Source organism: Heterodontus francisci, chromosome 6 (assembly GCF_036365525.1).
Source record: "Heterodontus francisci isolate sHetFra1 chromosome 6, sHetFra1.hap1, whole genome shotgun sequence".
NCBI classification, from domain to species: domain Eukaryota; kingdom Metazoa; phylum Chordata; class Chondrichthyes; order Heterodontiformes; family Heterodontidae; genus Heterodontus; species Heterodontus francisci.
In genome coordinates this window covers 64,962,793-64,980,814 of record NC_090376.1, presented here as the reverse complement: position 1 = coordinate 64,980,814, position 18,022 = coordinate 64,962,793, and the positions used below count along the sequence as shown (strand labels likewise).

Genomic DNA, 18,022 nt, shown 5'->3' with positions numbered 1-18,022 from the left:
AGCTCCACAGAACAGGAACAGATCGGTACTGAGTTAGCTGCTGTCATCCAGGAGCTCTTTGGGTGCCAAAATTGCCCTCAGGACTTTGCTCCTATTCACTGTTGGTGTCCTTGCTGGAAGATGCTTTCGAGTGGATGTTTGGTGAATTCAGATGTGATGGCATGCATAGTTGAATAGCCTAGCTCTTCAGGTTATTGCATTAAAAAATTGCATTCTGGTAAGGTAGTGGATGGTTACTGTGGCCCAAGGTATGGTAACTCAGCAATAGATGCTCTCTTTATGGTGGGGGAGAGGGAAAATAAGGAGAGGTTTAATGAGGGGGGATAAGGGGCGCAGTGGTCAGAAAGCCTTAGCTGGACCTGAACTAGTATTATGGAAAAACGGCAGAATAAGAATTAGGACTGCAAATTGATTCCCATTCAACTTGGACTGATCCATATCTCATAGTAACCCCCAGAATAAAACAGACCAAACCAGGTACCTTTAGACAACAACAAACTATTTATTAATAAACTAAATCTTAAATACTATTAAAATAAATTTATGTCCAAAGACCTTAAAAGTTATTTATTCGAACTTCCCCCATTCACACGCATACATTCAAAAACTAACAGCTAACCAGTTTTAAAAATAGTATTTTTAAAAATTAGCTGTTTCTTAAGAATAAATAAATAACTGGGTTGTAAGTCTTTGTGAGTTACGTTCCTGGTTGATGAGGTGTCCAGATTAGAACAATCAGATGCCACTCGAAGTCTCCACGCAAATTCAATGAACAATCTTTACTTGATAGGCATTCAAAGCACTTCAGTTGCAGCAGGCGTCACACAGTTCTTTCAATGCAGAATATAACAACAAGTCTATATTTGAATTTTAAAATTGGTAGTTTTTCAGTCTAAACTTTACTGCAAATTCCAGAAAACACAATCAGTCAAGAGAGAGTCAGTCTTGAAGCAAAGACTTCTTAGATTGGAAGTAAAGAAAAGGAATTTTGCTACCTCCAGCAATACAAATCTTCTCTTCAGAGGGCTTTTTTAAATCTCATTGGGCAACTAACATAGCCTGTAGCTCATTGTAGAATTTCTGCTGAGAGAATTCTCTTCCTTCAAGGCAAGCATGCTTTGCTGGTGTCTCTCTAGTTCAAACCGGTTGAAGCTGGTTTTTACACAGTCAGAAGTTACAATACACCATGTGACCCCTCTCTCCTGCTGTGGCCTAGGGAACAGGTGCAGCTGTGACACACTGTTCTCAGAAATCTAAAACTTCTCTCTCTGCCTTAAAGGTACACTGTTTTAAACAGAGGGAAAAAGTTCCATGACACTAGCTAGGAGTACCTGGTGTACTGTAGGCTGCATGCACTGTATATTTACAGCAATTGCTTTTGTATGCACCTTTAACATAGAAAGAAACTGAAGGAGTTTCACAGAGAGAAACCAAAACTGATGACGAGCAGTAGAGTTGGCAAAGGAGAGAGCCATTTGTTTCACTACTTGTTTTTAAAAAATTGAAATGATAAAGTGGAGGGATTTTAGGAACAAGTTCCAAAGCCTAGGGCTGAGATGCCTAAAATCTCTGACGCCCAATGTAAAATGGAGGGAGGTGGAATATATAGGAAGCTGGAATCAGAGTCAAGGGGGTAATGGGACAAGACATAAGTCTGCAGCAAGTTGGGAGAGGAGGGGGTTGATGAAAGTATTTGTACTTGAGTTCTGTAGTTTAAAATTCAATATGTTGAAAGGCATATGGCAAAATGTATGAGGATTATGGGATAACAGGAAAGGATGTGGGTAGCAGAATTTTGTTTGTTGGAATTTGTGTAGGGTGGAACTCAGGAGGCCAGCAAGGAGGGCATTAGAGAAGTCGGGGCTGAAGGTAACAGAAGCATAGATAATAAATTAGGGAGGTTGAAACTTGGGTCCAGGTCGGAGAGAACATGAGGCTGTGTGCAATCTGGTTCCGCCTGAGTAAGCAGTGAAAGAGTACAGAGTTGATGCCAAAACTACAGACTTCTTGGCGATTCCTTTATTTAATTTCTTGGCATAGGTGGACAATATTTTTTTAAATGGTTAAGGAGAAGAACCCCAAACTTGAAGTATGTCCATACTCGTGCGTACGCAAACACGTGTACATCAAGTTATATTAAAGTAATTATTGACTCATCTCAAACTAAAAAGCTTTGTGATATGTTCACTGGATCCTCATTTAGAGAATGCCAAACACAATATCACTTAAAATAAAATTGAAACTCGAGTATAAATAGAGCATTCATTAGACGAATGTACATTTGGTTGAATTCCTGTTTTCATCTATTTTAATTGAATTATGTGCAATTTGATTCATCCTAACTAATTTGAGCATGTATTAAGCAAATTTAAATAAAATCATAGTTCATTTGAATTCAAGGTTATTCAGAAAATGTTGCATTTTCTTTCTGCCGAATCAAAGCTCTAACCTCAACAGTTGGGTTTTATAAATCCAACTAAATTTTAATAGTGTAAAAACTCATCTAGGTTCTGACACCATTCAATTTTTATTCTGGGACAAACTAAATGTAAAATCTGAAGACCGTCTATTATAAAATAACAACTTGCATTTACATAATGTCTTTAATGTAGTATGGAAGTGTTTAACGTGTTAATTCTTGAATGGAATGTTTACAGATAGATCTTGCTTGGTATAAGATGTGTGCGCACTGGTTAATCAAACAGCTGAAAAATGCTACATAAACAGACCTTTGGCCTGTAATTAGGTTAATTCCATTTTTACACTTGCCTAACAAGGAGGCTAATGAAGAATTAAGCACAGTCTTTTTCTCTTCCTTTGCTGTCACTTCTCCAGCCATTCAAGGCATTGCTTGTAGCTTGTTGGTCTGGAGGGACTGTTTCTTTTTAATAATTAAATGTTTGCTGCTGTGCAGTTGATTATATGCTTTCATGTGTCCATGCTCCTTGTTTCTATTGCATAACTGTAGTTACAGAATTTATTACCATGTAAAATAGCCAATATTTTAATTACAGATTAATGATTGAATGTTAGAGCTTGAATTTTATTTGTTACAAAGAACTGTCTGAAGTATGTGAATTATCTTTTTGGCTTCTGGTTATTTTTAAGTTTGTAACTTTTAGTTTAAGAAATATATAACTTATATAACAATCACTTGATAGTGACATAAGAATAGAAGGACGTGTACTTTTCTGGCAAAGTATGCCTCCAGTGGGTTCACCTAGGTATGATATCCCTGGATTTGTCTGCGGGCTGAACTATCCTTTCCACTAGGTCGCGGAACATGTATAACAACAGAAGGCTTCATTGTTAAGAGTTTTTTTGCTTCATGTAAGGAAAACCTTTTTAAGGCAGTAACTTTAGCACAATGATTTGTAAACATTTTAAATGTTGTGCTCAATCCAGAGAGAATTCTAACTTAATTAATATCCTTATAATTGTTAAAGTCCAAGGATGTGCTGACATCCCTCCCAGATGCATTGTAGATACATAATAGCCGGTGCCAAACCGCCAGTCTCTGTCCGCATCCACATAATTTCTATCTATCAGCTGTGATTTGAGAGTCTCAATTCTCTGTGGAAGGAAATGGTTTTCAACTGGTATACAGCTTCTATTCCAGTCATGGTGAGTAATCAAAGCTTTCTTAGTAAGTACTTCATTATTGTCTTGCTAGAAAACTGGTTCTACTGAATATTAATGCAAATTGTTCAAACTATTCTCCCAACCCAACTCCGATCTATTCACAAGCCAGTCCCAGTTTTGGAACTGCTGGGGCTAATGTATGACATATTAAGTGTAGGGCTGTGCAGAAGTTAATGTTTAATTGTCGATTGTCCTGTTTAATAAATAGCTGACCACTATTAAGTAACATTAGTCTTTCCTTTTATGCTTCAAACAGTACGTGCACTTTCTTCAGTTACTGGAGCGTATGCTGACCTTACCATACTGCAGCATTAAGGAAGAATATGTGTTGAAATTTCGCAGAAAGATGGAAGATCAGTCCAAGAAACAGATAATTGAACCTTTACAGTTTGATGAGAATGGAATAGCTTTCAGTAAAGGGGAAGGTAAAAGAAAAACCTACCGTAGAGTCACAACATTCATTTCTGTCAATTTAGCAAAGTATATGTTCAGATTCAGGTTCCTTTTTACTAGTGTGGTGCTCTGCCCTTTCTGAATCTCATTGATCTGCCATTACTCTTGTATAGTTAGATCCACCATCGTTTTGCTTCATTTTTGTACACAGTTCACATGTTCAAGCTCCGATCTGTTGGCCATTGAGAAAGCTAGCTTTGGAGGAAATAGATTGCAAATTCTTTGTTCTTCAGATCCTTTTTGTGATATTTTGGAGTTTTAATTATTTTAACAAAAATGTAGAATTATGTAACTGTAAATGCTAAAATCTCAGTTACTGGCATCTCGCCAAAAAACATCTCAGTAGAACTATGCATCGTGTTCTTCAGCGAAATGTGCGTGTTACTTATAATATTACATACTTTAAGGATGTGAATTTTAGTGAAGTTAAGTTAACAGACGGCAACTAATGGAAGAAAGATTGTGTGAGAAAGGAGTTTGGCTCACTTCCAGCTGTTTATATGACATACCTCATCTTGTATATAGAGTTTGTCATGTTATATATTCCAGTTCTACATATGGTTCACAGATTCTGGACTCCTCAGTAATGTAAATTAAACCAGACTGCTTGAAATCTCACAACTTTGCAATCCGATGAAAACTGAATAAATGATAACTGCATTTATTGGTTTCGGGTCACAGCTGCATTACTAGAAGGCATGCAGATCAGCATAAGTATGACTGCTGATGTGTCCAACATGTATAATCTAAACTTCACAGCAGATTTTATCCTTGCAGCACAAAGAATACTGAACTTGGTATGCATTATAGAACAGTTATAACCACAGAAACAGACACACATAAGCTGTCAATCCTCATGGAAGTGCCTTTTATTTTACAAAACCAAGGATAAGCATCTGAGGAGAGCCACAAAAGTGAACTTGAAACACTAGAGATCCAAAAACTCTTACACCTGTAGAAAATTTAGATGGCAGATTTGTACAATTCTGTGTTTTGCATAACGTAATTTTGAAAAGTGCTGTAGCTCCTAAATGTATGGCTGTTGCTTCTAATTCCAGCAACTGCATAAAGCTTGGCCCAGGGCACCTCGTTGCACTGGCATTATGTTCAGTATTGGCACAGTCAGGGCCACAGACAGCATTAAGTATTTGTTACTTAGTTTTTCCAGACTTCTTTTGGATGAGACGTTAAACTGGAGCCCTATCCACTGCCTTAATTGAAGAGGAGCAGGGAGTTCTCCCAGTTTATGGCAATTTTTTTGTTCCTCAAATGACACCACCAAAAACAGATTAACCGGTTATTTATCTTTCTTGCTGTTTGTCAGACCTTCCTGTCTACAAATTGGCTGCCGTGTTTACCTGCAGAACAATGACTACATTTCAAAAAGTAATTCATAGACAATTACTTTAGCGACTCTAGTTCATAGGAACATAGGGAGTAACATGAGAACAGGAGTCGGCCATTCAGCTGCTCGAACCTTTTCCATCATTCAATTAGATCATGTCTGATCTGTAATTATTTAAGACCAGAAGACTTAATATTGGAAAATACCTTCCACTGACCTCTGGGAATTTCTGGGTCAGAAATATCCTTTTTCTCTTTTGAGAATAATTTGATCGTCGAGACACTGGATGTATGTATATTAAGAACGAACCTGCAGTGCCATAACATGTCGTCAGATAGAATAGAATCTTAGAATGGTTTACAGCATGGAAGGAGACCATTCGGCCTGTTGAGCTCATACTGGATCCCTGCAAGAGCAGTCCAGCTAGTCCCACTCGCCTGCCTTTCCCCATAAGCCTTCAGTTTTATTTCCCTTCATATACCTATCTAATTCCCTTTTAAAATCCTTGATTAAATCTGCTTCCATTCTTCCAGCCAGTGCATCTAGATCATAAGCACTCCATTTGTTTAAAAAAAAAGTTTTACCTCATGTCACATTTGCTGCTTTTGCCAATCGCCTTAAAACTGTCTCCTCTGGTTCTTGACCCGTTCACCAATAGGAACAGTTTCTCCCTATCTACTTTGTCTCGACCCCTCATGATTTTGAATGCCTCTATCAAATCTCTCAAATGTCTCTGCTGTAGGGAGAAGAACCCCAGTTTCTCTAATCCACCTAACTGAAGTCCGTCATCCCTGGAACCGTTCTAGTAAATCTCTTCTGCACCCTCTCTAAGGCCTTCCCATGCTTCCTAAAGAACAGTGCCCAGAATTGGACACACTACTCCAGTGTGACCAAACCAGTGCTTTAAAGAGGTTCATCATAACTTCCTTGCTTTAGTACCTTATGTCTCTATTTATAAAGGCCTGGATCCCTTATGTTTTAATTACTTTCTCAACCTGGCCTGCCACCTTCAATGACTTGTGCACATATACACACTGGTGTCTCTGTTCCTGCATCCCCTTTAAAATTGCATCCATTATTTTGTATTGCCTCTGCTCATTCTTTCCACCAAAATGTATCACTTTGTACTTCTCTGCGTTAAATTTCATCTGCGATATGTCCACCCATTCCACCAGTCTGTATCCTCTTGAAGTCCATCACCATCCTCCTCACTGTTCACTACACTTCTAAGTTTTGTTTCACCTGCAAATTTTGAAATTGTGCCCAAGACACTCAAGTCCAAGTTACTAATATACATCACAAGAAATAGTGGTCTAGTACAAACCCCCTGGGGAACAACCTGTATACCTTCCTTCAGCCTGAGACACAACGATTCACCACTGCTCTCTGTTTCTTGTCACTTAGCCAATTTCAGATCCATGCTGCCACTGCCCCTTTTATTCCATGGTCTTCAGCTTTGCTGACAAGCCTGTTCTGTGGCACTTTATCAAAGGCCTTTTGGAAGTCCATAAAGACCACATCAACTGCATTACCCTCATCAGCCCTCTCTTTTACCTCATTAAGAAACTCAATCAGGCTGGTTGAACATGATTTGCCTTTAACAAATGAATGCTAACTTTCCTTAATCACTCTACACATGCCAAGTGACTGTTAATTTTGTCCCAGATTTCCCCGCCACCCAGGTTAAACTGACTTGCCTGTTGCTGCTGAGTTTAACATTACACCCTTTTTTAAACAAGGGTGTAACATTTGTGATCTCCAGTCCTCTGGCACCACTCCCATATCTAAGGAGGGTTGGAAGATTATGGCTATTACCTGCACAATTTCCTCAGCATCCTCAGATGCATCCCATCGGACCCTGGTGTCTTATCTGCCTTAAGTATAGCCAGGCTTTCCCGTACCACCTCTTTATCAATTGCAGATTACTCATTCAGGGCCTTAGCTGTGTTCACTGTCTCCATGCATAAGTCTTCTTTTTGGTCTCTAATTGATCTCACCCTTTCTCTTACGACACATTTTATTGTATACCTGTAAAGGATTCCCTTTAATGTTAGCTGTCAGTCGCTTCTCATACTTTCTCTGCCCCTTATTTACTTTTTCACTTCCCCTCTGAACTTTCTATATTTAGCCTGCTTTTCACTTGTATTAGCAACCTGACATCTGTCACATGCCCCCTCTTTCTGCTTCGTCTTACTCTATATCTCTTCCCTCATCCAGGGAGCTGTGATTTTGTGTGTCCTACTTTTTCCCCTTGTGAGAATGTACCTCAACTATACATGAACCATCTCCTCTTTAAAGGCTGCCATTGCTCGATTACAATTGCCAAATCTTTGATTCGAATTTACCCAAGCCAGATCTGTTCTCAACTTACTAAAATTGGCCCTCCTCCAATTAAGTATTTGTACTCTAGAGTGCTACTTTGTCCTTTTCTGAAGCTAATCTAAACCTTATGTGGCTATGATCACTGTTCCCTAAAGGTTCCTCCACTAACACTTGCTGCACTTGACCCACCTCATTTCTTATCACCAGATTCAGCGTTGCCTCTTCCTTCGTTGGGCCAGAAATATATTGATCAAGAAAGGCCGACTGAACCACTTTTGAAATTCTTGCTGCTTTCTGCCTTTATACACTATTACTATCCTATTCTATATTAGAATAATTGAAGTCCCCCATTATCACTACTCTGTAATTTCACTGCAAATTTGCTCCTCTAAATCTTTCCCACTAGTTTGTGGCCTGTAGAGTGTACCCAATAGTGTAATGGCACCTCTGTTGTTTCTTAACTCTAATCATATTGTATTCAGGAATATTTAGTACCCAATCCTACCCTTTTTGGAACCAGGTCTCCTTTGTTGCCACACCATCATATTCCCATTTGGCTATTTGCAGCTGCAGCTCACCAGCCTTATTTAGCACACTTCGTGTGTTTACACACATGCACTGAAAACCTATCTTAAACCTTCTTGTATTCTTTTAGTCTGATCCCACCTAACGCTATACTATTTCTTGCTCTATTGCTATCTGGCTCCCCAATCCATTGTTCACCTTGTTTCTCCTTTTTAATGCTACATCCTAGTGCCCATCCCTCTGCAAATTAGTTTAAACCCTCCCCTCCACAGAACTAGCAAACCATCTCGGGAGGGCATTGGTCCCAGCTCTGTTGAGTTGCAACTCATCTGGCCTGTACAAGTCCCACCTCCTCCAGAACTGGTCCCAATGCCCCAGGAATCTAAAGTGTTGTTTTCTGCACCATCTCTTCAGCCATGCATTCATCTGCTCTGTCCTCCTATTTCTGTACTCAGTAGTGCCTGGCACTAGAAGCAATCTGGAGATTACTACTTTTTGAGGTCCTGCTTATTAATCTTTTTCTTAGATCCCAAAAATTTGCGTGTGGGACCTTATCCATTCTTTTTTTACTCAATCATTGGTACCGATGTGGACCTCCTGGCTGTTTAACCTCCTCACTTAATGTTTTGCCAACGCTCAGTGACATTCAGGATCTTGGCACTAGGGCGGCAACATACCTTCCTGGATTCACATTAGCAGCCATACAATTGCCTTCTGTACCCCTAACTATTGAATCCCCTGTCACTACTGCATTCCCAACCATCCACCTCCATCTCGCCCGCCCTCCCTCCCACATAGCTGAGGCACCTATAGAGCTGTGGATTTGGCTCTGGCCTTACTCCCCAGAGGAAATCTTAAACTTAAGCAAAGCCAGTTACACAGGTATGAGGGGTAGGGTCAAGGTTGATTGGTAAATAGACTAAAAGGTATGGTGGTAAATAAGCAGTGGGAAACTTTTAAAGAAACAATTGAAAATGTTCAACAAAAATATATTCCATTTAAAACAAAAACTCACCAAAAAGAAATTTAAGGATAGTAATAGATTAAAAGAAGAGACTTATAATGTGGCAAAGCTTAAGGACTGGGAGTTTTTTAAATTCATTTTGAGGGATGTGGGTGTCGCAGGGTAGGCCAGCATTTATTGCCCATCCATTGCCCTTGAACTGAGTGGCTTGCTAGGCCATTTCAGAGGGCACTTAAGAGTCAACCACATTGCTGTGTGTCTGGAGTCACATGTAGGCCAGACCAGGTAAGGATGGCAGATTTCCTTCCCTAAAGGGCATTAGTGAACTAGATGGGTTTTTACAACAATCGACAGTGATTTCATGGTCACCATTAGACTAGCTTTTTAATTCCAGATTTATTAATTGAATTCAAATTTCACCATGTGCCATGGTGAGATTCGAACTTGTGACCCCAGAGCATTAGCCTGGGCTCTGGATTACTAGTCCAGTGACATTACCACTGCGCCACCACGTCCCCAAGTGTTTTAGACACCAGCAAAGGGCCACCAAGAGATTGATAAAAAGGGAACAAATAGAATATGTGAGTAAATTAGTCAGGAATGTAAAAATGGCTGCGTTTGTTGACAAGCAACCACAAGGTGGTGCAGTACTAGCACATGCACATACGCAGCCTCTTCCACTGAAACAACACTGCGACGTCTCAGGCAGCTGCCAGTAATAAAGCGGTGCTGCTCAATTTATCACAAAAAAACAAATTCAACCTGAAAATTCCCTCAATGGTTGCCATCGCCGCCTCCATCCTACCTCCAACAGTCCCCCGCTCCCTCCTGCCATTGCGCTTCTCTTTGCTGCACCCTCCTGCACCTGTCTTCTCGCCGCTCGCTCCCCGCTGCCTTCCCTTAGCCACTCGCTCCAGCCTCGCCATTCACCCCACCTCCAGCTGCTCGCTCCCCGCTACCCCCAGCCGGCTCTCTGACCACTCACTCCCCACATCCCAAAGAATCAAGGCAGGCCGCGAGGGGTGACGGGGCAAAGTAGGAGCGAGTGGCCGAGAGGAGGGAAACAGCGCAGCCTGGAGCGAGTGGCTGGAGGGGGATAGAAGTGTGGAGCGAGTGGCTGGAGAGTGTGGTGGGGGAGGGGGAAGCCAGGAGCAGGTAACGATCAGCCAAGGGGAGTGGCGAGGTCTGGAGTGAGCAGTTCAGGGGGGGAAGCAGCGGCCGAGGGGAGAAGCAGCTGGTGGTGATAGGGGTGGGTGGGGAGAAGAAAGGGCGGGAGCAAGTGGCTGAGAGGGGGGAAGTGGGGAGGCCTGAGGCGAGCAGCTGAGGAGAGAGAGCGGCCAGTGGGGCAGGAGCGAGTGGGTGGGGGGGAGAGAAGCGGCCAGTGGGAGCAAGTGGCTGAAGGAAAGCAGCGGCATGGCAGGCAGTGAGCGAGGTGAAGCAGGGGTGGTGGGAGGGAGCAGGGTACAGGTGAATGGAGACAGCTATTGAGGGGTGAGGACGTCATTGTGTGGTGACGTCATGCGCGCATTCATACTCACAAGCTAGCAAATGTTCGCATGCACTGATGACGTCTGCGATCGCTCGATACATGCTCTGTGTTGTCAGGAGTCACTTTGTATAAAAACAGTTGTAAGAGCTTTTATAAGTATAAAAGGAAGAGAGTAGCTGAAATAAATGTTGATTCCTTAGAGGCAGAGACAGGAAAAATTATAATGGGGAATGAGGAAATGGCAGAGACGTAAAACAAATATTTTGTGTCTGTCTTTGCAGTAGAAGATGCAAATTACATACCAGAAATAGAGGGTAACCAAGGAGCCAATAAGAGTGAGGAACTTAAAGTAATTGCTATCAGCAGGGAAAAAGTATTGGAGAAACTTGACGGATTAATCTCGGACAAATCCCCAGGACTTAATGGCCTACATCCTAAGGTTCTAAAAGAGATAGCTGCAGAGATGGTGGATGCGCTGGTTATGGTTTTCCAAAATTCCTAGATTTTAAAAAGGTCCCAGCAGATTGAAAGTTAGCAATTGTAACTCCGCTATTCAAGAAAGGAGACAGAGAGAAAACGGAGAGCGACAGGCCAGTTAGCCTGTAAATAAAAATGCTGAAATCTATTATTAAGGAAGTCTTAACAATGCACTTAAAAAATCATGGTATGATCAGACAAAGTCAGCATGGTTTTACAAAAGGGAAATAGTGTTTGACAAATTTATTAGTTTTTTGTAACTGGAAGGGTAGATAAAGAGGAACCAGTAGATGTAGTGTATTTGGATTTCCAAAAGGCATTTCATAAGTTGCCACACAGACGGTTAATACACAAGATAAGGGCTCATGGAGTAGGGGTAATATATTAGCGTGGATAAAGGATTGGTTAATAGATGGGAAGCAGAGAGTAGGGATAAATGGGGCGTTTTCAATTTTTTTTTAGATTAGAGATACAGCACTGAAACAGGCCCTTCGGCCCACCGAGTCTGTGCCGACTATCAACCACCCATTTATACTAATCCTACACTAATCCCATATCCCTACCAAACATCCCCACCTGTCCCTATATTTCCCTACCACCTACCTATACTAGTGACAATTTATAATGGCCAATTTACCTATCAACCTGCAAGTCTTTTGGCTTGTGGGAGGAAACCGGAGCACCCGGAGAAAACCCACGCAGACACAGGGAGAACTTGCAAACTCCACACAGGCAGTACCCAGAATCGAACCCGGGTCCCTGGAGCTGTGAGGCTGCAGTGCTAACCACTGCGCCACTGTGCCGCCCTCTTGGCAGGCTGTGTCTAGCGGAGTGTATCAAGGATCAGTACTGGGGCCTCTGCTATTCACAATCTATATTAATGACTTAGATGGTGAAAATGAGAGTAATGGATCTAGGTTTGCTGACAATACAAAGTGGGAATATAAGCTGTGAGGAGGACACAAAGAGGCTGCAAAGAGATATAGACAGATTAAGTGAGTTGGCAACAAGATGGCAGATGGAATATAATGTGCGAAAGTATGAGGTTATTCACATTGGTGATAAGAACAGAAAAGCAAAATATTTTTTAAAAGGTATGAAACTTGTTGATGTTCAGAGGGACTTGGGCATACTCGTACAAGGAATAGCGAAAGTTAGCATGTAGATATAGCAAGCAATTAGGAAGGCAAATCACATGTTGGCCTTTATTGCAGGGGTTTACAGTACAAGAATAAGGAAGTCTTGTTATAATTGTATGGTGCTTTGGTGTGACCACACCTGGAGTACTATGCACAGTTTTGGTCTCGATAATCGAGGTGGTACAGCGAAGGTTTACTAGATTTGTTCCTGGGACGAGAGGGTTGTTCTATGACGGCCTGAGTAAGTTGAGCCTATGCTCTTGAGTTTAGAAGAATAAAAGGCAATCCCATTGAAACATACAAAATTCTGAAGGGGCATGACCGGGTCGACACTGAGAGTTTCCTGTGGCTGGGGAATCTAGAACACTGGGAGCACGGTCTCAGAATAAGGGGCCAATAAGGGGACTGAGATGAGAAATTTCTTCATTCGAAGTGTTGTAAATCTTTGGAATTCTGTACCCTAGAGACTTGTGGATCCTCCATTGTTGAATAAGACTCAGATAGACGGATTTTTGGTGTCTCAAGGAACCAAAGGATATGGGGAGCAGGCAGGGAAGAGGAATTGAGGCCGAGGATCAACCGTGATCATATGAATGGCAGAGCAGGCTCAAGGGGCCATATGGTTTACTCCTGCTTCTATATCTTATGTTCTTATGAACCATCACCCTCACAAGTGTTCAGAACTGAGTACCAATTAAAGAGGGGACTGGGGACTCCTGCACTAATTGCCTGGTCCTCCTTGTCTGTCTGGTGGACATCCAGTCCCACCCTGCTTGCACTGTCTTAAGTTGCATGATGGCCATGTCCAGAAACATGCTATCCATGTAGCTCTCAGCCTCGCAGATTCACTGCAGCGACGCCAGCTGCTCCTCAAGCTTTGAAATCCAGATCTTGAGCTCCTCCAGCTGACGACGTTTTGGCTCTTGTGTTTGAACAGGACCCGGGAAGCATCGGGGAGTTCCCACATGGCACAGGGAGTGCATTCAGTGGGACTTAGTTGCCCTGCCATGCTTCTATTTATGTAACTCCTAACTAAGCTTAACAGAAGTAAATTGAAGACTTAAAGAAAAAAACATTCACTAGCTACTCGCCTTCACTTGAGTTCAGCATCAACTGAGACTGGATGTGCAGCCTCTTAAAATGTCAGCGCAAGGCATTTGGCTTCCTAGGTGAGGGAGTTCTCTTTTATACAAATTTGCCACCGCTCAGAAAAATAACTTTATTGACGCAGTTTGAAAGTGCTTCAGTTAGTGAGATATTGGCCTTGGGAGATAAGAAAGCTCGTCTGTCTCCGGCTGTAAATTGTTTCTTTATTCCATAAAAAAACAATGAACTGACTCCTATTTTAATAAATAGATAAAGTGCTAAAAGTTTGAACTTAACACGAGTGAGTGCACAGCCAATTTAGCAGCTTCTGAAAGAAGCATCATTTGGCCAAAGTAGTTTGTATCTGTTAGATGTACTTAAATGAGAAAATTGAAACAGAATTGTGTCAGTAATCATAATTGATCTCAACTCTAGGTCAAAGAAAAACAGCAAAAGCAACAGTCATAGTTCGAGATCATGGAAGTGGAAAGATAACAGTGAATGGGGTGGACTATTTACTGTACTTTCCATCACTACAGGAAAGGTAATCATGATCTAAAGGTTTGGAATGGGATGGTACAGATGTTCAATGCTTTGACATCTAAGAAAATTTGCTTCAGAGTTTTGTACCCATTATCATGGGCAGAGTTGGGAAAGGGGATTTTTAAATTGCAAAGCATAGCTTTTTGTTTCGTTTTCAAATGTGATTGATTTGTCTTGGCTACCACAAATCCTTTTCTGTGGAAAAATGTAGTAGATTTAGTACAACTGTATAATAGCATAGAAGATAATTCCAGACCACCGCAAGTTGGATTTGTGTTATCTATCACCACAGTTGCAGCAATAAAATTTGCCTGGTAACTAAACATGTTTTTTTAATTAAAAAAAATAGTCATTAAATATTGCTTGGCATTATACCTTGGACCTTCTAACATCTTTGACTATAGAAGTGATTTTACTGTAAACTTGTGCTAAATATTTTGTATGTGCATTTAGTGCTGAAAACAGATTCTGAGAGATCAGGAATAAGTCTAAGGGAGAAGCAATTATTGGTTAGGGAAGTGGTTCTCTGCCCGCCTTCCGTTAGTGCTGCCAGATTACTGATAATCTTCCCCCTCACCTATTCTTCATACTGCCAGATCCAAATCTCTCTTTCTCTTTGCACATCCTGTGCTACACTCTGGCAACTTCACCCAGAGCCATAATACAAGCACCATTCACAGTGCTGTGAAACCCAAAGTCTTCTCCCTTAGTGATGACCACTTGGATATTACCCTTTGCTTTTAAATTGCAGGGTCCAACAGTGCTACCAAAGCACATCCAATTCACTAACCAAAGAAAAGTTAAACTCTCAATGACAAATGCTCTTATACTTTAATACCTTAAAGGGGCTCCACTCAAGCTTACCATAAAATGAGAATTACACTGGTGTCCTTGTGAAGCAGTGTATCATCCAACCTGCTACAAACAATGCCACAAGTGATCCATTTTTGTACATATGTGTATATGTTCTATCTGGTGCACAGTTGCCAATCACATTTAAGCAGTCGCACTTCCTCTGTTGCACCTCCATTATAAAATTGTAAATGGAATAAAAACTATCAATCAAGAATTGTTCAGCAAACTACTATCAATTTAACAAAAAAAAAGGAATAAAATAAATCACTCAAAATATTCTTGGAAGTTTGACTTGGCCAATTGACTTGGTTCGATTTACCACAGAGCTGAGGACTGCGAAACCTTATTTCCAGTACTAACATAAAAATATTTTTTGTTTGTTTAAATTGCTAACTTCACAAGACATTAACTATCTTCCCTTTTGGATGCTGACAATGTCTCCAAAATGTATTTCATCAGAGGCCTGTTCCTCCCAAGAAGCCTCAGGTTTCCTAGAGCTGCTAAATGGAAGAACTCAACTAAGTTGAGAACTATAACTCCCAGAACCCACCACCCTTTTTCAAACTATATGTTTTGCAACTCCTTGAACTCCCTTCTGAATCCAGTGCGCAAAAACCACATCTTTACCCTTGTGGAACTGCATAAACATGTCTTTTTTTTTCTTTAATTTTTAAGCGAGACTGGCCGTTCAGGGAGTGCCAGGTCTTGCAAGCTGCTGATGCCGCTTCTATCCAGTAATGGAAGCCATTATTCTTCTGAAACCAATGTGAATTTTTGAAAAACTTTATCTGAGGTAACAGGATGTATCTAACTGTATTTAAGTGTTTTTAATTGAACTTAAAACATGTTACCAGCTCAGATTTATTCATGCAGTTATAATGTGAAGGAAGCAAGTTTATCTGTTCAGTTGCCTCAAGTAAGTGAGGAAAACACTATTTATGTACTTCAGTTATTAAATAATTATCCGCGAGCAATGCCTTCAATTTTTGCACATGCATTGTCGCATAAACCTGCTGGTTCAAATTTTGCAGGAACCAATCTAAAAAACAATGAACTGTTTGAGTACATATCCCAACTTTCATTCAATAACCATGTGCACCTTCTGTCCTGCAAGTTTGACACACTATGAACAGTGCCATTTATGCTATCAATATAAGTACAATACTTTAGTTTTAACATACTTTTCCCTGTGATTTCCAGAGAACAATTGATGTTCCCCTTCCAGTTCCTAGACCGACTAGGGATGCACGACATGGAATGTACAGTATTTGCAGGTGGCATGTCTGCACAGGCAGGAGCTATTCGTTTGGCTTCTTCGAGGGCGCTGCTTAGCTTTATCACAGAGAAAGAAGTGGAATCCATGAGACAAGGCAAGTACAATGTCAGTTTCAATTCCAAAGTAATTTACATCTGGTACTACTAGTTGCAAATATGAGCAGCTTTTCCATTAAGATCGAGACAAAGTTTAAAACCTCCAGCTGAAAAAAGGTACCGATCTTTCAGAGGATATTTTTTCTGTCCTATGTTCTTGTGCTAATTTTAGAATAAATATGCATACATATATTTTGGTTCAGTAAAATGAAAGTTTGTGGGGAAAAGCCAGATAAATTCAAGTAAGTTCATTGTACCAACTTTATTGTTCAATTTTTATTACTTTTGTTGAAGTGAATTAAAATTGGTAGCAACTAAAGTTTGGAAACTGGTTACAATAATATTAGAAATAATGGTGAATGGTTTCAAGCACAAGTTACTGTAGAGCTGCCTACTTTAAATACATCATAGACCCTGAAGAAACTACATCCTTGGAAGATCCATTTAAAACAAAAAATCTTGAAGCTAATTTTTGACATACACACCCCAGGAGGCAGTGGATTCTTTTTACCCCAATCTGACTTGTGAACTATGCTTTGAAATTTCTATCCAGGCATGGGTATTAATCCATTCATAAATGTGTGCAGTTCATAAAGAAAATCACTGCAACATTGAACAATTTCAAATTTACAACTGGTTTTTTTAACTTATTATACAGTAGTGATTAAACCAATGTGCATTGAGTTCTTTTCCCGTGTACATGATTTCATAAGTAGAAGTAAAAATTAGGGATATATCACTGGGATTTTTTTTTAGCTAAAATGTTAACCTTTTGCATTCACTTTCTTTTCAACTGTTTGCAGCTGGCTTGCTGACTCCTGATCCTCGTGTGAGAGAGCGGAAGAAGCCTGGTCAGGAGGGAGCACGCAGGAAGTTCACATGGAAGAAACGCTAATCAGTGGCTTTTCCTGTGAAGCAACCCTGAGGTGGTTTGAAATCAGAAGCAGAACTTCAACAAGACCTGTAGTATGGACACCTGCTCAAACAGATTTAAGGACTTGCAAGATCATTATTGTCTCATATCTCAATTTTCTGCATATGAGAACAATGTCTACCTATGGTTTTATTTATCTGCAATGATTCTAGGAATGAGTCTTTTAAACATTTAAAATAAGTATTCCTTTATTATTAGGCTGTAAAAGTGGTGCTTTTGAGCACACTTAATATTAATTCACACGTTCTTTCCACAGTACCTCAAGTAGTTGGTTTTGTATATTTTATATGTTTGTTTACCGTCTGCACACTTCATTGAGTAGAAACTGCCTGCTTTCTATAATGAGCAGCCACTGTAATGCCAGTTTTACACCAGGTGACAAGTTGAAAATCTTCACTATTGTAACTATTTGATGATCCTTGTGGACACTTCTCAAACATTTCCTTTTTCTCTTCAGAACCTGTATCACATTTTCTTCTTGGATCCAATAACATTTCACCCAAGAGACATGGTCTTTTTAATTCCATAATTTACATCATTGCTTTTACATTTGTTTGGTTTGTTTGAGAGGAGAATTTGTTCTGGTGTCATGTCTAATTTCTGCTTTTTTTTCTGTTTGCTGTACTGCATCATTGCATAAATCAAAACTTTTAATACAAACTGTCAGACTCTGCTGTTAACATTTGTAATCACTGCAAGGAGGCTATTTGTATCAAGTGACTAAAATGGGGGCGAATGGTTTTCTGGTATTTAAAAGGTAGTGGCTTTTTGGGCAACAAAACTTAAGAACCAGAATCTGCTTTGAAACATAGCATCCCACCTTAACCTCTGCCAATAAATGACACAGATTCCAGTGTCTTGTTAAATGTTGGCTCTG

At 40.4% G+C, this 18,022-nt stretch overlaps 1 protein-coding gene across 2 annotated transcripts in view; it reads left to right on the top strand.

The window, feature by feature from the left end:
• mrps9 (mitochondrial ribosomal protein S9) overlaps positions 1-17,805 on the top strand; it is a 121,491-nt gene extending 103,686 nt beyond the window's left edge. For both annotated transcript variants that reach the window (XM_068033823.1, XM_068033822.1), the window contains exons 8-11: positions 3,899-4,067; positions 13,878-13,986; positions 16,041-16,210; positions 17,015-17,805. In XM_068033823.1, the coding sequence (XP_067889924.1) occupies positions 3,899-4,067; positions 13,878-13,986; positions 16,041-16,210; positions 17,015-17,106 (540 nt within the window). In that variant the 3' untranslated portion in view covers positions 17,107-17,805. The remainder of the gene's footprint in view (positions 1-3,898; positions 4,068-13,877; positions 13,987-16,040; positions 16,211-17,014) is intronic.
• Positions 17,806-18,022: the final 217 nt, after the last annotated feature.